This window comes from Ylistrum balloti, unplaced genomic scaffold, assembly GCF_031769215.1.
Source record: "Ylistrum balloti isolate Yb309-2 unplaced genomic scaffold, AGI_CSIRO_Ybal_v1 Utg369828, whole genome shotgun sequence".
Lineage (NCBI taxonomy): Eukaryota > Metazoa > Mollusca > Bivalvia > Pectinida > Pectinidae > Ylistrum > Ylistrum balloti.
In genome coordinates, this window is record NW_026781992.1 from 556,152 (window position 1) to 581,370 (window position 25,219).

Genomic DNA, 25,219 nt, shown 5'->3' on the forward strand with positions numbered 1-25,219 from the left:
CACCAGACGCTTCTTGAAGTATTCGGAGATGATAAGTCTAGAGCACTTACGACTGTCACGGGAGTAGGCTGTTTACGGCGAAGCAATGGTAATCTATATTTACACTTGTTTAGTCTAAGATGACATAGCAGTGTAAAATGCGATGTTCATATAGAGGGGACAGATTATTTCCCCAGAATTAGTTGCAAATTATCAACTCAGTCCGTAATTGGTTACCATACGTGTCAAACTGTCACAGTTTCAAGTCAGGATCCCCAGCTATGTACAGTGATCCAGAACAACAATAACTACTATAGAAACTCCATTGGAAATAAGCCACGCACTGGCTTTATGGACCATCCTAGGTATCAACTGGCATTTTTAGTGATATATCTTAAGAATTATAGTTCACTCGTACCCATTTCAAACATGGTGAACTCGTACCCATTGACATTGGCTGACTCGTACCAAATGTTGGTGAACCCGTACCTACCACATACAACATTGTAAATTTTTTATTGGGGATACGCGAAAAACTTTTTATCTTGAAGCTCAACATATGCTTCCAGTTTGATTACGATATTTTGATCAAGGGAGAAAACTCGTACTCATACCAGGTCATTTGAAAGAGATATTCAGCACAAGTAAGGTTTTCGTAGGATGAAGTAAACTGTACATATGTTACTATGGAAAAGGTACACCTCAATTAACCCAATACTCTGCATAAAATCTATGATCAAGTGACCTTTCAGATTTCCCAATGCTCTATATTTAGACAGTTGAACTGGAAGTATTTCCCCCAAATTTGTTTGTCCAAAAACAGAGACCACAGGAAAGATATTTTGATGCTAACAATAGTTTTAAATGTCATTAGTATGTGGTATAGAACAGCAAGAATTTTCACAACTTGGATGCATATTTTTTTAAATGATATTTTTTATGTGTTTTATTGGGAAATATGATGTCTTTTTTGTATCTTTCTGTATTGATTGGAAACAATAAAAAAAATCATAAACAGTTTCAAAAATGTGTTTACATATATCACATTTATTTTTTATCACATTACAGTCCATTTTATACAAATTGTCATAACTAAATCAAATATTCCATCGAATGACTTGAGCTAATTTACAGATGGGAACATCTCTTCATGAGCGAGTAGCTACTGAACTATCCATCTTCATATTATTTCTATGGTCTGAACACTTTCGCCTGACGAGTACCAGTCTGAAAAGAAAAAAGAGGATATTACTTCAGATAGTATTAGAATATCTAGTACAAAAGTATCTTTTCTCCTTAATGGATTTCACTTTTGTTTGATATTGCAATGAGATTTAACAACCTGCAGAATATATTTATCTGCCGAACCTGTCTGACTCATCATAACTGTACCTGCTTCTTCTAATGTCCGCTCAGTTTCCCTTCAGACACTAGTTGCCTCTGTAGGGGAAGAAGATATAAAGATATACATCCTTTTTGCTGTAATAAGTATCATCAATAAAAAGAATTTATGTTTTACACCAAAACAGAACCCTTGTTATATAACTCTATGGGCCCTAGGAATAAAACAGAATTGAATTGAATGTAAAACCACTTCTTCATATACTTACAAAAAAAGCTCATCTGTGCAAGATTTGCAACTGAATTCAAGGTCAGTCTCACCTTTGTTCACAGCCCAATACAGATCTCTTAAAATTCCTATAAGATAACATATTTTTCAAAGTTTTCTTAATAAAATGGAATGTATATAACATGCAACATTTTGATGATAATTTTCTTAATAAAATAGGGCATATATAACATGCAACATTTTTATGATAATTTCCTTAATAAAATAGGGCATTCACAACGTGTTACATTTGATGATAATTTGTATATATTGTCCTTCCTGTTCTCAGACGTCATCACCTAATTTTCCAGCAAGACAATGCTCATCCGCATGTTGTGAGAGTCTGTCGTGATTTTATTATGGCAAACAACATTCAGCCTTTGGAATGGCCCTCATACAGCCCTGACATGTCTCCCATTGAACATCTGCGGGATGAGCTGAACAGGCGTTTTAAGAAACGTTAAAACCCCCTAACTAACCACACCCAGTTGATCGCAGCATTAACACAAGAATGGAACAACACTCCCTTAAGATGAAGTAATGTTCTCATGAATTCAATGCATTGGAGAATATATGCAGGGATTTGTGTAAGAGGTGCCCACACAGGCTTCTTTTTTGTGAGTAACTACTATCGACACGAGTGATGTCACACAGACTTTTCTTCTACTGTACTGTAAAGAGTAGACTTGACCCTTCACATTGATATAAAAGTTTCCCCAAATATCGTAGGCTTTTGATTGCATAAGTTAATTGTGCATTTCTTTTTTTGTGCTTACAAATATATATGCTACACTCACAACATTGGAGATGTATGACACATGGGTGCATTGTTTTGACAATTTAAGATTTTTGATACTGATCATTTCAAATAATAAGAGTATATTGCTATACTCACATCTTCAATGATAACACAGATTCATGTATACGACACATGGGTGCTTTGATGTTGTATATATTGTACATTTTACTGTCAACCACTTGTTAGAAGAGTCTTGTACTCTAAGTGTTATCGACTCTTAAATAAAGTCATTTATTATTATTATTATTATTATTATATTATTATTATTATTATTATTATTTCATGTATTTGATACCAATCATACAGATATATAAATAGATTCATCATGCCAATCAATATTGTTAATTTCATACATTGTCAACTGTTTATGCCTTGTGTCCCATTCCGACTTACTAAACACAGAGGTCTAAAAATTTAACAATAAAAAGTAACAATGAAACGCAACACAGCATAAAACAAACTTTAATGAAGTAATTGAAAATAATGTACAGGATCGCCAAAAACTGGTACAAGGTCGCAAATTTCTATAGGTACGAGTTAGCTATATATAGGTACAAGTGGGTTGGTACGAGTGGGTGAGTATGAGATGGAATGCGTACAAGTTAGCTAGCTACCAAGTAAATAATGCTGTTTAAATTTCATGTGGTAGACTCCTATGATTTTTGTTTCAAAGATAAATCAGCATTGATGGCAAATAGAGCATTTCACATGAATGACACAAAATTGGTTTTGCTCCATTGAGACACCAGCTTTTAAAGTCATTGCTTGTAGTTACACTAACTACCATTTAGTCAACCACTTATGTAAGAAAATTGTGTATATCTTTATGATAAACTGAATTTGTGACCCTATCTCATCTTCTCTAAAAAAAATCACACACATGGTTGTTAGGTGTGAAATCCCTATGTGGTAAATGCTGTATAAATGAGACTGATGAAGAAGTGCTGGTTACAGTATTTAAGAACTGATGTATAACAGTCTATAGACAAGATATTGTATTTTCTGTTAATTTCCATGCTTATTATATCAATTTCAGGCACATATGTCTACATTTAAATAAGTTGAAACTCGTCTCGAAATCAGTGGAGTCAAACTACCACTTGAGGCAAAATAATTTTCAAATCTCTATTTTTTTCCCTTCTATATTTTTGTAATTTTAGTTCAGATGACTTGAGTTTCATTTGAGTCAGAATTTTGGTTGAGTCAAAGTGATTTTTCAGTCCAGTCCCTTCAATTGTTAAGCAAGCTAAAAGTAATTCATTGTCTCAAAATTAATTTTTATCTAAACATTGGCATATCTTCTGATGAAATCAATCAATACATACACAGAGTAGAAAGTCACCTGTGCCTAACGCATAGCTAATTATGGTGTATCAGTCGATCGTACACACAACATTTGGTCTCTGGCGATTAATTACCAGTTTAATTTTCCAATTTAACGTTGGCTTCTTGATTATTGTTACCATCCTGTGGCAGTGACTTTTCTATATGTTAAAAAAGTAGCGTGTTTACACAATACATGAAAACATTTAGCTTGGTTGTGTTCATCTTCATGAACAATAAAAAGGAAACTGTCAAACCGGTAGTCAGGCACTTTGTCAGATTTTGTATTTAGACAATGAAGTGCTAAAAGTGTTTTTCATTAATAGAGTCTATATCTGTGCATGATTTGTCTAGTCTAGTACTTGTACAATGTTTTCTGTAACAGGTAAACACTTTCTAGTGCCGTGTTTGATGTGATATTGATATGATCCAAGCTTCCTACATTGTTTCTTGTAGCATATCAAAAGTGAATTTAGTTTCATTTTATTGTCATTCCGTAAAATGTATGTTTTATATGTACTTGTTCAGTAAGGGTATTTATACACTTGTGTGGGACGTAACAACGTGAGTACAAATGTAGTTTATTTAAGTTTTTATTACATGCTTTGTTGCTTGTATGAAAAAACGATAAAAGGAGAAAGTAAAATTAATTTATTTGTTTGTCTACTGCCATTTCAAATAACAGATTAAGCTGCGCTGATTGCATGCTTCCGTAGCCCTACTTCGTTCAACCGTAATCAACGTCAGGAAACTGATATTGTCAACCTTATTTATACACTTCTTTTGAATTGAAAGTCGGATAAGTCAAAATAATTTCCATGGTCCCTTGAATTTCAAGGTAACAAGTTTAGACTGTACTTAAATATTTTGCCAATGAATGTCAAGAAAAAAAATTTAATAGTAAATATACACGTATCAATATCTTCATCTTTGATGAACACAAATGCATTCTATACTGATGATTATTTGTTGGGAAATATATATAGCAGATACGATGAAATGACATGTTACATAACTGTTTAATCATGTTTGATTATGCTCAACTGGATTAATTTTCTTTTAACTAGAGAAAGGATTGTTAAATCATGCTTTTTTCAAAAGGATTTATAAATTATGCTTTTTTGGCAAAAAGGAAATTGTGCAAGCTTGCTTTTATTATTTCCTAGCAATGGATTTTGCGGAGGGGATATAAAGATGTTTGTGTACGTTTATGGATTTACATATGTAATGTGATACTTATCCTTATCAGTACTTTAGTAGTTGTATTCCTGAGTTCAAATTTCAGGGTTCTTAAGGTCATGGTCACCATTGCTAAGTTTTTGAAAATTATTGTCAGCAGTCTAACAGCTTTTATTATGTTTTTTTTTCCTTAAACTTCACACACATATAAAGAATCAAAATATCTCAGACAAGATAAAATAAAAAGATTGCAGGGTCGAGGTCATTGTTACTACTGTTAGTAAATCCTTTTTATGCTGGAGAGGCTCCATTTCTGCAGGGATTTTGTTCAAACGTATAAAGGACAATAATATCACTGTTTCAGGATTACAGGGTGAAGATCACTACCCCTTCAGTAGCTAGATTTTAATTTAAAATGCAAAGAATGATTGGAAACTTTTGAGCTTTCAGAATGGTCTCTTTCCATTACCAAACTAAGGATGCAAATGATTGAGTCTTAAGGCTGTTCACTATTTTGCGAATGGATCAAAGGGTAAAGACAGCTTTCAAATTTTTGCAGCACTGATAGCATTCCTATACTGCAGGCAGTCTGAGTGATGATTTGTTGTCTTTTATCCATTCTGTCCCTTAATAAAAGTTAAAACTGGGACATAAAGATGACAAAGCAATTCAGCTTTTGTCCCAACTCCTGTCTCCTTTTAGCCCACCATCATCACATGGTGCTATTCAAATCACCTTGCGTCTGTCCGTCTGTCAGTCTGTAAACAATTTATTGTTACCTCTTGGAAAGTACTGGATGGATCTTTCTTAAATTTCATATGTAAGTTCCCCTTGGTCCCTAGTTGTGCTCATTTGATTTTGGGTCTGATAAGAAGAAACAAAATGGGTCACAAATGGCCATCTTAGATTTTGACTTCAAAAGTTTGTTATCACTATTTCTTGAGAAAACTTTATAAATCTTCTTAAATTTCATGTATAGATTCGTTTTGGTCCCTAGCCGTGCCTGTTTGAGTTTGGAACTGATCATTAAAACAAAATGACCGATGGGCAGCCTTCTAAATATTGTTATCCCAATTTTGTAATTCCTTACTAATTGGATATCTCTCATATTTTGTACATATGTTTCCTTTCGTCTCTCCTTGTGCCTGTTTGATATTGGAACTGATCATTAAAACAAAATGACTTCCGGACAGCTATTTTGGATTTGGCAGGTAAAGATTATCATCAGTATTTCTGCAAAGGAATGTTCAAATGTCTTACCATTAAGAGCAAAAACAGAGGAGAGAAAGGAAAAGAAGGGGGAAGATCCAACTATCAAAGAGCATACAAAGATTAAACAGTGGTGGGTGCCACATTGATTCACATTTTCAGTCTCTCATATCTAAATGTATTCTTTGATCTCTCCCAGATTCCAGTTTTCCATCCTCTTAAGTGCCCTCAAGGTGTGGTTGTAAATATTAGCAAGGTCTGTTATGGCTAATTTATTGTGATTTTCTGAGATCTCTAGTGCATACTTTGTCGTCCTTCATAACTATGTCTCTTTGTTCTTCTTGGGTATATATTAATGTTTTCTTTCTGTGTTGGTGTTTTTTTAATGTTTTTTTCTGTGTTAATTCCTTTGCTATCAATATCTATTTCTTCCTTAACCTTTCTACTGAAACTTTTACTTTAAAGTGTACTTTATTTTGACTCTCAAGTGCTTATGATATCTGATCTGACCCAATGGCCAATCAACTTTATGCCATGTCACAGTATTGGTCGGCTGTCAAATATTTATACTAACTACTAAGTCAGAAACTGGTAAGCTAATTTTTAACCCTATTTGATAAGAAGCATCCTTGGTTGAAACAGAAACAATTTTGTATTTATTAAATAATTTGTCTTTCCCCTTTGGAACCTGAAGTACAGAACTCAAGATTGGAAACTTTGTATTTTTTTATGTAACTAGGACAGAATGTTCAAATTTGGTCTGAAGCATCATTCATTTCAATTTTGTTATGGGGAAATAAAGGAAAAACTTTAAAATCCTTCTTTTGTTGGGATAAAGTTATTATGACCACATGTAGTCAGAAGGCTTCTGAGGGAAAGGGGATCTATTTGGTATAAACTGTGGTTCTGAGCTTGTCCGGGCCTGGTAAGCAGGACCCAAAAGGTGAAGTTTTGCTAATTTTTTCAAATGCTTTATTTGTAGGAATGATATGATTTGTTTTTTTTCTTCTAAATTTTGTTTGAAGTATCCTTGAGGAATGAGGAATCTTTGAAAAAAGAAAACTCCTGCATCTGTGTCACCAGGGGCCTGACAGGTGGTGTCCAATAGATAACATTGAGGCAAAGTTTTAAATCCTTCTGTTAAGATGAAAGATTTGACCAAATTTGGTTTACAGTATCCTAGGGCAAAGAGGACTCAAATTTGAATAAATGGTGGGTCTTGGACCCAGGAATTTGGTTATTTTTCAAAGCAGAATTGCATCCATCTGGTGGAATGAAAGTATTTGATTGGAAGCATTCTTAGGAGAAAGGGAGTCAGTATACTACAGTCAATGTGTCTGGGCCTTCTGAGACCTGAAGGATTGACCCTAAAGAGCAAATTTTGTTTTTCTTAAAACATTTGGTCTTAGTTACATACCATTACCCATCCTTGATGGAACAGATGGACAGGCCCCCATAGGGGAGATAGATGAACCATTTCTTCTTCTGTTGAGATAAAAGTGTCTTGTTTGGTTACAAGTGTCCTTAGGAGGAAGGGGAATCATTCTGTATGGATAAAGCAACAGTGACAAAACCAAAGCAGATCAGTGATACAGGCATTTCAGCTTTTGCATAAATTTTTTATTACAGCAACATGAGGCATGGCCATGATAAATGAAATGGATGTGTTACGCGAAGAACTAGAGGTTCTCCAATCAGTTTACTGTCTACCTGGCGAGTGTGAAGTGGACAATTCTGGTCAGTTTTCAACACATTTGCTGCAGATATCTCACATTTTCAAAGCTGTTCGGCTGTTCAAATCACCCTGCGTCTGTAGTCTGCCATCTGTCCATTGTTTTAAATTATAAATGTAGATTCTTTTTGGTCCTTAATGGTGCCATATTGATTGATCAGATGAAAAATAAATGGCAGTTAGGTAGCCATACTGAATTATGACATTCAAAGTAGGAAGTAGAAGTAGTTACCTTTTAGTGGGTAATCTTCTCTAAGTAGGAATTAGTGGGTAGTTATCTTTTAGTGGGTAATCTTCTCTAAGTAGGAAGTAGTGGTAAGTTATCTTTTAGTGGGTAATCTTCTCTAAGTAGGAAGTAGTGGGTAGTTATCTTTTAGTGGGTAATATTCTCTAAGTAGGAAGTAGTGGGTAGTTATCTTTTAGTGGGTAATATTCTCTAAGTAGGAATTAGTGGGTAGTTATCTTTTAGCGGATAATTTTTTCTAAGTAGGAATTAGTGGGTAGTTATCTTTTAGTTGGGTAATCTTCTCTAAGTAGGAATTAGTGATAGTTATCTTTTAGTGGGTAATCTTCTCTAAGTAGGAATTAGTGGGTAGTTATCTTTTAGTGGGTAATATTCTCTAAGTAGGAATTAGTGGGTAGTTATCTTTTAGCGGATAATTTTCTCTAAGTAGGAATTAGTGGGTAGTTATCTTTTAGTTGGGTAATCTTCTCTAAGTAGGAATTAGTGGTAGTTATCTTTTAGTGGGTAATATTCTCTAAGTAGGAAGAAGTGGGTAGTTATCTTTTAGTGGGTAATCTTCTCTAAATAGGAATTAGTGGTAGTTATCTTTTAGTGGGTAATCTTCTCTAAGTAGGAATTAGTGGGTAGTTATCTTTTAGTGGGTAATCTTCTCTAAGTAGGAAGTAGTGGTAAGTTATCTTTTAGTGGGTAATCTTCTCTAAGTAGGAAGTAGTGGGTAGTTATCTTTTAGTGGGTAATATTCTCTAAGTAGGAAGTAGTGGGTAGTTATCTTTTAGTGGGTAATATTCTCTAAGTAGGAATTAGTGGGTAGTTATCTTTTAGCGGATAATATTCTCTAAGTAGGAATTAGTGGGTAGTTATCTTTTAGTTGGGTAATCTCTAAGTAGGAAGAAGTGGGTAGTTATCTTTTAGTGGGTAATCTTCTCTAAGTAGGAATTAGTGGTAGTTATCTTTTAGTGGGTAATATTCTCTAAGTAGGAATTAGTGGTAGTTATCTTTTAGTGGGTAATCTTCTCTAAATAGGAATTAGTGGTAGTTATCTTTTAGTGGGTAATCTTCTCTAAGTAGGAATTAGTGGGTAGTTATCTTTTAGTGGGTAATATTCTCTAAGTAGGAATTAGTGGGTAGTTATCTTTTAGCGGATAATTTTCTCTAAGTAGGAATTAGTGGGTAGTTATCTTTTAGTTGGGTAATCTTCTCTAAGTAGGAATTAGTGGTAGTTATCTTTTAGTGGGTAATCTTCTCTAAATAGGAATTAGTGGTAGTTATCTTTTAGTGGGTAATTTTCTCTAAGTAGGAATTAGTGGGTAGTTATCTTTTAGTGGGTAATCTTCTCTAAATAGGAATTAGTGGTAGTTACCTTTTAGTGGGTAATCTTCTCTAAACAGGAAGTAGTGGGTAGTTATCTTTTAGTGGGTAATTTTCTCTAAATAGGAAGTATTGGGTAGTTATCTTTTAGTGGGTAATTTCCTCTAAGTAGGAATTAGTGGGTAGTTATCTTTTAGTTGGGTAATCTTCTCTAAGTAGGAATTAGTGGTAGTTATCTTTTAGTGGGTAATCTTCTCTAAATAGGAATTAGTGGTAGTTATCTTTTAGTGGGTAATCTTTTCTAAATAGGAATTAGTGGTAGTTACCTTTTAGTGGGTAATCTTCTCTAAACAGGAAGTAGTGGGTAGTTATCTTTTAGTGGGTAATTTTCTCTAAATAGGAAGTATTGGGTAGTTATCTTTTAGTGGGTAATCTTCTCTAAGTAGGAAGTAGTGGGTAGGTATCTTTTAGTGGGTAATTTCCTCTAAGTAAGAATTAGTGGTAGTTGTCTTGGGTTGGGTAGTTGTCTAAGGTTGGGTTGTTGTCTTGGGTTGGGTAGTTTATTTCGAATCCATAGTAGTGAGTAGTTGTTTTGGTGTCAATAGTAATGGGTAGTTGTTTTGGAGTCAATAGTAGTGGGTAGTTGTTTTGGAGTCAATAGTAGTGGGTAGTTGTTTTGGAGTCAATAGTAGTGGGTAGTTGTTTTGGTGTCAATAGTAGTGGGTAGTTGTTTTGGAGTCAATAGTAGTGGGTCGTTGTTTTGGAAAGGGCAAATAGAACAAATTCTTTGAAATCCTTCTTTAGGAATGTCTGGATTCAGTCCCAATTAGGTCTGAATCATCATTGGAATAATTAGATTAAATTTGTGTAATTGTGGATCTTGACATCGGGGGTTGGATGGGGGCCCCAAAAGGAGATATTTATCTAAATTCTTCAAAGTTTTAACACTAAAATTTCGTTACTTTATCACTTTCATTGATTGAATAAGTGAAATTATGTATGAACAATTCATTTTGACAAAAGACTTTAAATTTCATCATTATTATTATTAATTTTATTTAAGTTATTAATTAATTTGTTTATACTTTTTCATTTTTCAAAATTTCGCATGATACATAAAAGTAACAAGACAAAATATACATACCAACATTTACACATATAGCTCATCATCATGATGATATCATCAAAACACCATAATAATTATATCCTGATCATGCAACTATCATTATCACCATCATCATCACAATCATCATCAATCAATAAATATTGTACAATTATTATTATAAATCATGCAATCAACCTCGTCCTCCTCATCATCATCTTCATCATTATCATGTTCATCGTAATCATCACAATCATATTTCATTCAGTTTGATGTTCACGTTTTCACCTAGGTTCAGTTGACTGCTGATGTAAATTTAAGATTGAATAGAAGTTATGAAACATTTCAGATGGATGTCATAAATTGATGTTGAAACTAAGACCTAACCAGGTTGAAACTGAAGAACGAGTGACTACACCAGAGATATGTTTGACATTCTATCTCAGTTCTCAATACCCAACCATTGTACCCCAGGTTTCCATTGTGAGTGCCTATCTACGACGTGACCAGCTGAGTAAACTGCGACAGGAAACTTCCATGTTGGCTCAGTCTTTACAAGGGCAAGCCATGCTAGCTGATCTTATTTCATTTGTACAAGAATATATTGACAAAACTCACAGTGAATTCACAGATCAGTCAGGTGCCATGTTACATGGAACATTTCATATTGGAAGTCAATCAGAACTATGGACAGCTCTATTGCAGCTTGATCATATGCGAGGAAGAAATAAATATGTCAAAACAATACAGAATTGGTGCACTGAGCTTGGACTTGAAGGAAAACTTTTGTTTCAAGGGAAATTGATATTAATCTTATTGCAAGGTCCACAATCCAAAATCAAGGTAAATATAAACATATTTGTGTATTGGTTATTATTGTCAAATGACTTTTTTGTAAGTTTGCTATCAACATAAATTGACAACATCAAGGTAAATATAAATATATTTATGTAAGTTTGCTATCAACATAAAGTGACAAAATATGCAACAAGTTTACACATATATGTGAAGTAAGGATACGATGTAAAAAGTAAAATTAAAAACATACAAATTGAAGGCCTAAAGTTTTAATATTAATAGATATTGTTGTACATGTGTTTTTCTTTATTTGTGCCCATATTTGTTTTTTGTTCAACATTTCTAGTGCAACTGACTCCAACTGGCAAGGAAACTCAATATGTCTTTCTGTCTTGTTGAGCATTTATCATTCTTGGATCATTGACATCTTGTCAGCTGTCCATCATTTATTTGTTGAATGATATCCATAGATATATTTTGTTTGTTGTCTTTGATGGTTTTAGAATAAACCAAAGACCATTCCAGCATTCGTTATTCACATTTTACAAAACACAAATATTGATATTGACCAAATTAGGTCATCTGGAACAATAGGAATTCCACCCTGGCTCTTGAATTCACCTGAAATTGGCTTTTCTTTTCATCAAATGGTTAAATCAGACACTGACAGTTGCGTCTTCCCTTTATCCTTCTCGAAATTGCAGTTAAAATGTAAAAAATTTCTACATTAATTTACTGATGGTTCAAACGATAATAATAAATCGCCGCGGCCGTGGTATCACAAGATGAACCCTATGGATGTCGGCTACCCAAGAATGCCTCAATATTCTTGACAGAAGTGCAAGCTTTTAACCTTGCCCTTTAACATATTTAAACATACAAAGTAATGAGAGTTGTTATCTATTCAGACTATCCTTCTGTACTACAAAGTCTTAGCAATAGAAATATGGAAATTATTTTCATTTTTAATACATTAATACTATATCATGAACTTGTCTTAAACTTTTGTATTGTTTTATACTGAGTTCCTTGACACATGGGGAATACCAGGCAATGTAAATGCAGATCATGCCACAAAGGAAGCGTTATCACTACCACCTGTTGTTTTTGAACTTCATTTTCCTGATTTTAAACCATTTATCAAACAATTTTAACAGCACAGTAAGAGGAATGGAATAAATATACATAGGAAATTACATTCCGTGAATGATCACTCTGCTATAGACAACCACAGGGATGAAGGTGTTCTTGCCCGTCTTCGGATGGGCCATATTTATCTTACACATTCGTATGTGTTAAAAGGCGAAGATAATCCACGGTGTATAGGATGTGATGAGCCATTCACCATGAAACATTTTTAATGGACTGCATTGAATTTCTGTCTACTTAAGACTGTTTTATTGTGACATAAGAAGTCTAAAAAAGGCTCTTTTTGAAACTGTTCAGATTTATAGATTTTTTGGCTATCTGAAAGATGTTGGTCTGTATTATAGATTATGACTTACCAGTTTAATCTTTTTGTGATCATTTTCCATTTAAGACTTTAAGCATTTTTCTTTTACCTTTTAGTTTGTTTGATATTATTTCCATTTGGATCATTGTGTCTTTCTCTGGTTGACAGCCTTAATTACCTTTTATGTGTTGACGGGCGATAAGATTGTAATAATAATGATAATTGACGGGTCATTCCATACGCAGTATATGCTACCATGTACCATGTATTACATTACCATGTTAGCTCAGACAAGTATGATGACTGCAAATCCCAGACAGAAATTTATGGAGTTACGACCCTTTATTTAATTACACAAATAGTGTCTGCTCAATTGAGTAGAAGTAGTTACCATCAACAGATTAACTTCACCAGGTTCATTACTGTGATTGCTTGGACAAAAATGATGACTGCAAAATATTTATGGATTAATGGCACTTTATTTCATTACAGATATAGTGTTCACTCGATATCGATATCATAAGAAAGTCCATTATCATGATAGCTCAGACAACTTTGGTCACTGTAATTTTTGGACAGTAATGCTCAAAATTATGGCCTCTTATTCAATTACCAAAACAGTGTCTGCTTTATATTGCAAAATAACAAAATGGCAGACAGACGACCTTTTTTTTCCTACATCGCCAATTTTATATCTTTAGTTATCCTACATTATCTTTTTGTCTGTTCATATTAACTTTTAGTAAGATGTCAGTTTCTAAAAAAAAATTGTCTGTCAACTATCATTTACTTTTTGTAATTCATCCATTCATAATTGTTTGTTGGGTTATTATCATCAACTTTTTTGTCATTCTGCCATCATGGACTTCTTGTCAGTTGTCCATTGTTAACTTTTTAATATGCTTCAGTGTACCCATCATTGATATGCTTGATTATCTTTTTGATTAAGTTATTAAGAAAACAAAAATAGAAGGTATCAAGACTATTAAGGTGTGATCTTCAATCTTGTCAGGACTTCATTATACGACAGAAGAGTGTCCGTGTGGATGTAGATTCTCGGGGTCGAAGTTGCAAGGAAAAGCTGATGCGTGTTCTGTGTGAGCAGAGGAGTAGTTCATCAAGTAAAAGGTGCTGTATTTCATTTAATTATAGTGATTCTTAGACAGAATTGTATGAACCTGGCGTACAGTTCACATTAAAATTCCTGTAGGTTCCTAACTGTGCATGTTAATTTGATGACTTAAACATAATATATATATCATCCCATGATTTGAATGTTGAGGGCATATCTTATTGTTACCATTGCCTGTGATTTCTTTACAGTTTCATTTCTGCTCATTTACTGTTCATCAGATACAGATAATAGTGATTTGTAATTGTTTGATGATAATATGCAGGTCAAGTTCTGATTTGGTTATAGTCAGTTATTTTTTTCAAAGTAATTGCCATACAGCACTACTTCAGATATAGCCAATTAAAATGACTTTAAATCTTTACGAAAGTGCTTCCATCAAAATTCTGTTAAAACCTTGTAAAATTTCCAATCAAAATTCAATTAAAATGGTTCCAAGTTGAGGGCAATTAATCTCTAAAGATGCTGTGAGAAATTAAAGAAAATAAATTACTGTTAAACAGATGTACATGTCATTGCAATTACTACGTAACTGATATACTGTTTAATGACAAGTAATTTCCATTTGCGTTAAATTACAAGTAAATTGATTTTCAGAGCACTTGAAATAAATGAATCTATACCAAATTAATAATAATTATCATATTTTTTCCAACCAATCAAAATTTCGTTGAGCTTAACTTTACAATTAAAAACCTATTATAAAGACAATCTGATTTAAAGAACATTTTAAGTATTTAACACCACTAGTTTAATGACTATTACATGAATACATTCCTCTCCATGTGTACCATGTTGTATCAAATTAAAATTTTTTAGGTCACTTGAGAGAAAGTCTCATAGTGACCTATTCTAAAACCCTTCATCCATCGTTGTGCGTCTGTTAACATTTCAACACTTTCAACCTCTTCTCAAAAACCACTGATCCAATTTAAATGAAATTTTGCAGAAACCTTCCCTGGCCTAAGATGTATCAAAATTGTGAATTATACAGTCCCCACCCCACAGGGGCCTGAGGGGTGCGACCAAAAGTTGCCAAATTGACTCAGATTTCAAAAATCTCCTGCTCAGCGCCCAGATATGTTAGAAACAAATGTTCTTCATGGATTGAAGTGTCTTAAGGTACTTCATTAAAGTTGTGAATTTCATGGCCCCAGGGTCTAACATTTCCCCGTGGGGAGGTGGTAAAATTGACTAAAGTTCATATAGGAAAACAAGATTTTTGAGCATAATTTGTTTAATTTGCATTGGAAATATTTCAAACTTGGTTAGATTTATGAGTGAAGGATGGCGGCTTGATGGTATGCACATACTGATCTTGACTGACCCCCAGGGGCTGATGGATGGAGCCAAAAGCAGGTCAAATTGACTTAAATTTTAAAAATCTTCTCAACACACAGATATGATAACTACCCTTATACCTTTATATTCAATATTGCTTATCTCAGGTGACTGTCAAGGCTGCTATGCCTCTTGTTTCATACAACTGTATTTATAGTCGATATAGATAGCAAAGATTCATCAGGGAAAACATAACATGCACCCATTGCAAAAGCTGGTAATGTTCTTACGAAAACAGTAAATACCACATAGAGACAGTTCAACATTAAATAAACCTGTACAGATGGACAGAATGCATTTCTACAAATATCTATAAAATGACTTCAGTTACCCTTTTTTATTTACAGGTTTACAGAATTTGAAGTTAAGGACTGTGAAACACCTAGAGAATTACAGAATGTGTTTACAGAGACTGGGCACGAAGATCTTTTCCACAACTTTGTAGAGACCCTTCAAGGCTTTCACTTGTAATAGTACCTGTTTTAATCTTTGTAAGTTTTACCAATCAATTAATGTGAATGATATTCAGTTGCATTTTTGTTTTGAAATGACATGCAACAGTTCCTAAGTAAATTTGAAGTGGACCACCCATTAGAGTGAAACTTAGATTTGATAATGTTACAAAAGTGTGAAGTAACTTCATTTACACTGATTTAAATCCTTTGCACTTATTTTATTTAATGACAAACGAAAATTTATGGAAATGGAAATAAATTATCTGAGTCTCAACAGGAACAAACACATGCGGAAGATAAGAAAAGACAATCACTCAAAAAGTATCATAATACAAACGGACTGTTTCTGTCTTAACAAGAAACAGACAGAAAAGAAGGCAAATTCATAAACACAGTTTTTTGGCACTGTAATCTTTGATATATTGGAAAGGAAGAAGAGTTCATACAAGAAACAGACGGAAAAGAAGATAGAAGTAGTGCAACTATTTAACAGGCAAATTCATAAACACAGTTTTTTGGCACTGTAATCTTCGATATATTGGAAAGGAAGAAGAGTTCAAACAAGCGTATCCGTGAAACTAATGAATTCTCCTCGAACGCGACTTTATTTAACACCAAATTCTAACAAAGGACAACAGTTATGTTAATGAGGGGATCCAGATCCTAATATTGGTACACTGCACATTGTCTTTGTATGATTAACGTATACACCAAGCTTCATTATTCTAGCTGGACAAGAAATTTTTAACGAAGGGCAATAACTCTGTAATTGAGAGGTCGAGGACAATGAATTTGGTATGCATCACATTATCTTAGTATGATCAAAGTATATGCTAAGCTTCATTATCGTTGCTTCACTGTGTGCAAAAGTATGCTATGGACAAGAAATTTGTAACAAAGACAAAAACTGTAATTAAAAGGCCAAGGGCCCTGAATTTGGTACACTTTACATTATCTGAGTATGATTAATGTATCATTCAAGTTTAATTGTCCTAGTTTAAATTTAAGCAATTTAAAGTTGTGCTGTAGATGCAAAATTTAGAAAGGGGCAATAACTCTGTAATATACACAAAGCTCTATCATCATAGCAAGCATAGTTTACTCTGAACAAATATTTTTAACAAAGGGCAAATGCAAGGACTTGCCTCCTCAACGAAATGGTTGTTTAATACAAGCTCTGTTTGCCAAGATTTGGTAAAGGCATCAAGATTTAAGAAGGATTTTGTCTTCAAGGATCATGTTTCATCCGCGCGATAGAAATTCTGAAAGAACATAATATTGATGTTAAAAAAAATGGCTTGAAAGCATTGCAAATAAATGATTTTCCAAACATGTCATATTTGAATAGAAGAAGGAACTGGTACATCCGACAAAAGGGAAAGGACGTTGTTAATACAGTGTTTTCTGATGAGGATAATGCAAAGCCTAAGGCAGATATCTGCCTAACCACTTGACTACTTGTACCCGAACTTGTGACAAAAATTCTGGTTGACCTAAGCAAATTCAACAAAAACAAACGTTGCTAAGATAAAGTCACAAATACCAATTTTGTAAGCTTGATTGCAATGTCTTGAAATTCTTTCATTTTTGACTGCAAGGACATTATATTATGTACAGGTAGACATATCCAGATGTTCAAAGGAAATGGCAGGAGGAATCTTAGAGAATTACTCATCAGATTAAGAGGGGAGACCGAGGAATGCAATTCCTCAAAATGACAAACAAGAGGAAAATGTAGTGTGCCCGCCACTACTTCATCGTGACGCTCGACATAAGGTGGCATGGTTGAACGAGAAAGAAAACATTTTGTCGATGATGATAAATTATTACTGAGTGGAGAAAAACAGCACTGAAATAGACATTGAACACAACATCGTCCATATTCCTGTATACTTTGGAAAATGTGTATAACAAGACATGTTAGATGAGAAATATAAGATAGATAATAAACACTGCAAAAATTCAAGTGTTTCTTCATGTTAACCGTATTGAGATTGTCGGAGCACTAGCACTTTCAACACCTCACTTCAGATAAAAATTCAGATTTATCATACTTTAAGTGTTCAAAGATTGTTCAAAATACATACAAGTGAATGACACATTTTGTTTCAAGTTTAGAATTCGATAAAGTAGAGCCAAACGATGAATAAAATTGCATCATACAGTTGTTCTAGGACTCGTTATTGATACTAAGGGCAAAAATTTTGAACCCTAGGAAGTGACAGAGAAAAATCAAAATAGATTGAAAAGAAAGTTGAATCTAGTTGGGGAGGTATAGGCAATTTTCATACATCAAATAATTTAAGAACAGTGTCAAGTTTAAAGTTCGATATCTTTTGCTGCGATTATGATTAAGGTTGATGCAGGTTACAGTGAACATTTAAATGCATTTGAAAATTATGAGGTTTAACATGTGCCTATAATAGAATTTCACTTTATTTCCAGTTGCGAGATATCTACACTGCTGACATTCAGAATAATTTGCAATTACTTAAAAAACAATATGATAAACCTTAAATTTCAAAATGAGTTGAAGTCTGAACATGCAAAATTCTTTTAAAAAATGAAAAATACAAACATAGCACTGTAAACATTATAAGGATGCAACACTATGATAGAAAACTGATGTAAGGACAGCTTAGGAAATATGTACAGCGCAAATAAGAATCAATAGCATTCAGTAAACAGTTGGCCAAAGTAACAAATTTTGAAGTAAAAAATCTTTCTGAACATATCACACAGTACTGGACAGTGGGACTTGGTTGTCTTGTATCAGATATCATAGAATATTGCACAGGGTTTTCCTGTATCAAATATGACACAGTACTGGACAGGGTTGTCCTGTATCAAATATCACACAGTATTGGACCAACTTGTCCTGTATCAAATATCACACATTATTGGACTTGGTTGTCTTGTATCAAATATCATAGAATATTGGACAGGGTTTTCCTGTATCAAATATCACACAGTATTGGACAAGGTTGTCCTGTATCAAATATCAAGGGGTATTGGACAGGGTTGTCCTGTATCAAATATTACACCCTACTGGACATGGTTGTCTTGTATCAAATATCACACACTATTGGACAGGATTGTCCTGAATCAGATATCACACAGTATTGGACAGGGTTGTCCTGTATCAAATATCACACATTATTTGACAGGGTTGTCCTGTATCAAATATCACACATTACTGGACAGGGTTGTCCTGTATCAAATATCACACAATACTTGTCACGGTTGTCCTGTACTGAATATCACACATTACTGGACAGGGTTGTCCTGTATCAAATATCACACAGAATTGGAAAAGCTTGTCCTGTATCAAATATGACACAGTACTTGACAGGGTTGTCCTGTATAAAATATCACAGCGTATTGGACAAGCTTGTCCTGTATCAAATATCACACAGTATTGGACAGGGTTGTCCTGTATCTAATATCATAGTGTATGGGACAAATATCAAAGCGTATTGGACAGGGTTGTCCTGTATCAGATATAGGATATTGGAAAGGGTTGTCCTGTATCAAATATCACACAGTATTGGACAGGGTTGTCCTGTATCAAATATCACACAGCATTGGACAGGGTTGTCCTGTATCAAATATCATGGAGTATTGGACAAGGTTATCATGGAGTATTGGACAGGGTTGTCCTGTATAAAATACCACACAGTATTGGACAGGATTGTCCTGTATCAAATATCACACATTACTGGACCAACTTGTCCTGTATCAAATATCACACATTATTGGACTTGGTTGTCTTGTATCATCATATATTGGACATATCAAATATATTGGACAGGGTTGTCCTGTATCAAATATCACACAGTATTGGACAGTGTTTTCCTGTATCAAATATCATGGAGTATTGGACAGGGTTGTCCTGTATCAAATATCACACAGTACTGGACAGGGTTGTCGTGTGTCAAATATCACACATTATTATTGTCCTGTATCAAATATCACACAGTATTGGACAGGGTTGTCAAATATCTGTATCAAATATCACACAGTATTGGACAGGGTTGTCCTGTATCAAATATCACACAGTATAAGACAGGGTTGTCCTGTATCAAATATCACACAGTATTGGACAGGGTTGTCCTGTATCAACATATTGGACAGGGTTGTCCTGTATCAAATATCACACAGTATTGGACAGGGTTGTCCTGTATAAAATACCACACAGTATTGGACAGGATTGTCCTGTATCAAATATCACACAGTATTGGACCAACTTGTCCTGTATCAAATATCACACACTATTTGACAGGGTTGTCCTGTATCAGATATCACTCAGTACTAGACACGATTGTCCTGTATCAAATATCACACAGCATCCTGTCCTGTATCAAATATCATAGAAAATTGGAGAAAAGGGTTGTCCTGTATCAAATATCACACAGAATTGGACAAACTTGTCCTGTATCAAATATCACACAGTATTGGACAGGGTTGTCCTGTATCAAATATCACACTGTATTGGACAAGCTTGTCCTGTATCAAATATCACACAGTATTGGACAGGGTTGTCCTGTATCAAATATCACACAGTTTTGGACAGGGTTGTCCTGTATCAAATATCACACAGTATTGGACAGGGTTGTCCTATATGAAATATCACACAGAATTGGACACACTTGTCCTGTATCAAATATCATGGGGTATTAGACACGGTTGTCCTGTATCAAATATCAAAGCTTATTGTACAGGGTTGTTCTGTATCTAATATCACAAAGTATTGGCCAGGGTTTTCCTGTAACAAATATCACACATTATTGGACAGGGTTGTCCTGTATCAAATATCATCATTGGACAGGGTTGTCCTGTATCAAATATCACACAGGGTTGTCCTGTATATTGGACAGGGTTGTCCTGTATCAAATATCACACAGTATTGGACAGGGTTGTCCTTTATCAAATATCACACAGTATTGGAAAATCTGTATCAAATATCACACATTATTGGACAAGGTTGTCCTGTATCAAATATCACACAGAATTGGACAAACTTGTCCTCTATCAAATATCACATATTATTGGACAAGGTTGTCCTGTATCAAATATCACACCGTATTGGACAAGCTTGTCCTGTATCAAATATCACACAGTATTGGACAGGGTTGTCCTGTATCAAATATCACACTGTATTGGACAAGCTTGTCCTGTATCAAATATCACACAGTATTGGACAGGGTTGTCCTGTATCAAATATCACACATTATTGGACAGGGTTGTCCTGTATCAAAATATAACACTGTACTGGACAGGGTTGTCTGGGGTATTAGACAGGGTTGTCCTGTATAAAGATATAACACTGTACTGGACAGGGTTGTCCTGTATCAAATATCACACATTATTGGACAGGGTTGTCCTGTATCAAATATCACACAGTATTGGACAGGGTTGTCCTGTATCAAATATCACACATTATTGGACAGGGTTGTCCTGTATCTAATATCATAGTGTATGGGACAAATATTAAAGCGTATTGGACAGGGTTTTCCTGTATCAAATATCACACAGAATTGGACAAACTTGTCCTGTATCAAATATCATGGGGCATTAGACACGGTTGTCTTGTATCAAATATCACACATTATTGGACAGGGTTGTCCTGTATCAAATATCACACAGTATTGGACAGTGTTGTCCTGTTGCAAATATCACACAGTATTGGACATGGTTGTGCTGAATCAAATATCATTGGGTATTAGACAGGGTTGTCCTGTATCAAATATAACACAATATTGGACAAGCTTGTCCTGTATCAAATATCACACAGTACTGGACAGGGTTGTCCTGTATCAAATATCACACATTATTGGACTTGGTTGTCTTGTATCAGATATCATTGAATATTGGACAGGATTGTCCTGTATCAAATTTCAAAGCTTATTGGACAGAGTTGTTCTATATCTAATATCACACATTATTTGACAGGGTTGTCCTGTATCAAATATCACACAATATTGGACAGGGTTGTCCTGTATCAAATATCACACTGTATTGGACAGGGTTGTCCTGTATCAAATATCACACAGTATTGGACAGGGTTGTCATGTATAAAGATATCACACCGTATTGGACAGGGTTGTCCTGTATCAAATATCACACTGTATTGGACAAGCTTGTCCTGTATCAAATATCACACAGTATTGGACAGGGTTGTCCTGTATCAAATATCACACAGAATTGGACAAACTTGTCCTCTATCAAATATCACATATTATTGGACAAGGTTGTCCTGTATCAAATATCGAACAGGGTTCTCCTGTATCAAATATCACACACTACTAGACACGGTTGTCCATTATCAAATATCACATTGCATTGGACAGGATTGTACTGTATTTCATATCATAGCATATTGGACAGTGTTGTCCTTTATCAAATGTCACACAGTTTTGGACAGGGTTGTCCTGTATCAAATATCACACAGTATTGGACAAGGTTGTCCTGAATCAAATATCATGGGGTATTAGACGGGGTTTTCCTGTATAAATATATAACACAGTACTGGACAGGGTTGTCCTGTGTCAAATATCACACATTATTGGACTTGGTTGTCTTGTATCAGATATCATAGAATATTGGACAGGGTTGTCCTGTATCAAATATCACACAGTATTGGACAAGGTTGTCCTGTATCAAATATCACACAGAATTGGACAAACTTGTCCTGTATCAAATATCACACAGAATTGGACAAACTTGTACTGTATCAAATATCATACAGTATTGGACATGGTTGTCCTGAATCAAATATCATGGGGTATTAGACAGGGTTGTCCTGTATAAAATACCACACAGTATTGGACAGGATTGTCCTGTATCAAATATCACACATTATTTGACAGGGATCTCCTGTATCAAATATCACACACTACTAGACACGGTTGTCCATTATCAAATATCACATTGCATTGGACAGGATTGTACTGTATCAAATATCACACAGTATTGGACAGGGTTGTCCTGTATCAAATATCACACAGTATTGGACAGGGTTGTCCTGTATCAAATATCACTCAGAATTGGACATGCTTGTCCTGTATCAAATATCACACAGTATTGGACAGGGTTGTCCTGTATCTAAAATATAACAAGCGTATTGGACAGGGTTGTTCTGTATCAAGTGTCACACGTTATTGGACTTGGTTGTCTTGTATCAGATATAGGATATTGGAAAGGGTTGTCCTGTATCAAATATCACACAGTACTGGACAGGGTTATCATGTATCAAATATCATGGAGTATTGGACAGGGTTGTCCTGTATAAAATATCCCACCGTATTGGACAAGTTTGTCCTGTATCAAAATACAGTATTGGACATTGTTGTCCTGAATCAAATATCATTGGGCATTAGACACGGTTGTCCTGTATCAAATATCACACATTATTGGACAGGGTTGTCCTGTATCAAATATCACACAGTATTGGACAGGGTTGTCCTGTATCAAATATCACACGTTATTGGACTTGGCTGTCTTGTATCAAATATCACACAGTATTGGACAGGGTTGTCCTGTATCAAATATCACACCGTATTGGACAAGGTTGTCCTGTATCAAATATCACACAGTACTGGACAGGGTTGTCCTGTATCAAATATCAGACATTATTGGACAAGGTTGTCCGGTATCAAATATCACACAGTATTGGACAGGATAGTCCTGTATCAAATGTCACAAAGTATTGGACAGGGTTGTCCTGTATCAAATATCACACCTTATTGGACAGAATTGTCGTGTATCAAATATCACACATTATTGGACAGGGTTATCCTGTATAAAGATATAACACAGTATTGGACAGGGTTGTCCTGTATCAAATATTACACCCTACTGGACATGGTTGTCCTGTATCAAATATCACAAATTATTGGACAGGATTGTCCTCAATCAGATATCACACAGTATTGGACAGGGTTGTTCTTTATCAAATGTCACACAGTTTTGGACAGGGTTGTCCTGTATCAAATATCACACATTACTAGACAGGGTTGTCCTGTATCAAATATCACACAGTATTGGACAGGGTTGTCCTGTATCAAATATCACACATTATTGGACACAGGGTTGTCCTGTATCAAATATCACACAGTATTGGACAGGGTTGTCCTGTATCAAATATCACACAGTATTGGACAGGGTTGTCCTGTATCAAATATCACACAGTATTGGACATTGGACAGTACTGGACAGGGTTGTCCTGTATCAAATATCACACATTATTGGACAGGGTTGTCCTGTATAAAATACCACACAGTATTGGACAGGATTGTCCTGTATCAAATATCACACATTACTAGACAGGGTTGTCCTGTATCAAATATCACATTATTGGACAGGGTTGTCCTGTATCAAATATCACACCGTATTGGACAAGCTTGTCCTGTATCAAATATCACACAGTATTGGACAGGGTTATCCTGTATCAAATATCACACGAAATTTGACAGGGTTGTCCTCTAACAAATTATCATGGGGCATTAGACACGGTTGTCCTGTATCAAATATCACACATTATTTGACAGGGTTGTCCTGTATCAAATATCACACAGCATTGGACAGGGTTGTCCTGTATAAAGATATAACACTGTACTGGACAGGGTTGTCCTGTATCAAATATCACACATTACTGGACACGGTTGTCCTGTACTAAATATCACACAGCATTGGACAGGGTTGTCCTGTATCAAATATCATGGAGTATTGGACAAGGTTATCATGGAGTATTGGACAGGGTTGTCCTGTATAAAATACCACACAGTATTGGAAAGGGTTGTCCTGTATCAAATATCACACATTATTGGACAGGGTTGTCCTGTATCAAATATCACACAATACTAGTCACGGTTGTCCTGTATCAAATATCACACAGCATTGGACAGGGTTGTCCTGTATCTAATATCATAGCGTATTGGTACAGGGTTGTCCTGTATCAAATTTCAAAGCTTATTGGACAGGGTTGTTCTATATCTAATATCACACATTATTGGACAGGGTTGTCCTGTATCAAATATCACACAGTATTGGACAGGGTTGTCCTGTATCAAATATCACACAGTATTGGACAGGGTTGTCCTGTATCAAATATCACACAGTACTGGACAGGGTTGTCCTGTATCAAACCTGAGTCCACACTGTTAATGGTGTTCATCTGTCCTGTATCAAATATCACCGATTATTGGACAGGGTTGTCCTGTATAAAGATATAACACTGTACTGGACAGGGTTGTTCTGTATCAAATGTCACAAAGTATTGGACAGGGTTGTCCTGTATCAAATATCACACAGCATTGGACAGGATTGTCCTGTATCTAATATCATAGTATATTGGACAGGAGGGTTGTCCTGTATCAAATATCAAAGCTTATTGGACAGGGTTGTCCTGTATCAAATATCACACAGTATTGGACAGGGTTGTCCTGTATCAAATATCACACAGAATTGGACAAACTTGTCCTGTATCAAATATCAGACATTACTGGACACGGTTGTCCTGTACTAAATATCACACAGCATTGGACAGGGTTGTCCT

The 25,219-nt window shown here is 34.9% G+C and overlaps 1 protein-coding gene across 4 annotated transcripts; it reads left to right on the top strand.

Annotated features, from left to right (window-relative positions):
• Positions 1-47: 47 nt before the first annotated feature.
• LOC132545113 (RWD domain-containing protein 3-like) lies at positions 48-17,629 on the top strand. 4 transcript variants are annotated; one of them, XM_060208784.1, is made up of 6 exons: positions 108-344; positions 7,728-7,835; positions 10,834-11,327; positions 13,748-13,863; positions 15,556-15,699; positions 16,094-17,629. In XM_060208784.1, the coding sequence occupies exons 2-5, from the start codon at positions 7,739-7,741 to the stop codon at positions 15,677-15,679; spliced, it is 831 nt and encodes a 276-aa protein (XP_060064767.1). In that variant the 5' UTR covers positions 108-344; positions 7,728-7,738; the 3' UTR covers positions 15,680-15,699; positions 16,094-17,629. The 4 variants fall into 4 exon arrangements, with proteins under 4 accessions (XP_060064764.1, XP_060064767.1, XP_060064766.1 ...); XM_060208783.1 differs by having other exon boundaries at positions 17,281-17,629; XM_060208781.1 differs by lacking the exon at positions 108-344 and adding an exon at positions 48-88 and having other exon boundaries at positions 15,556-17,629.
• Positions 17,630-25,219: the final 7,590 nt, after the last annotated feature.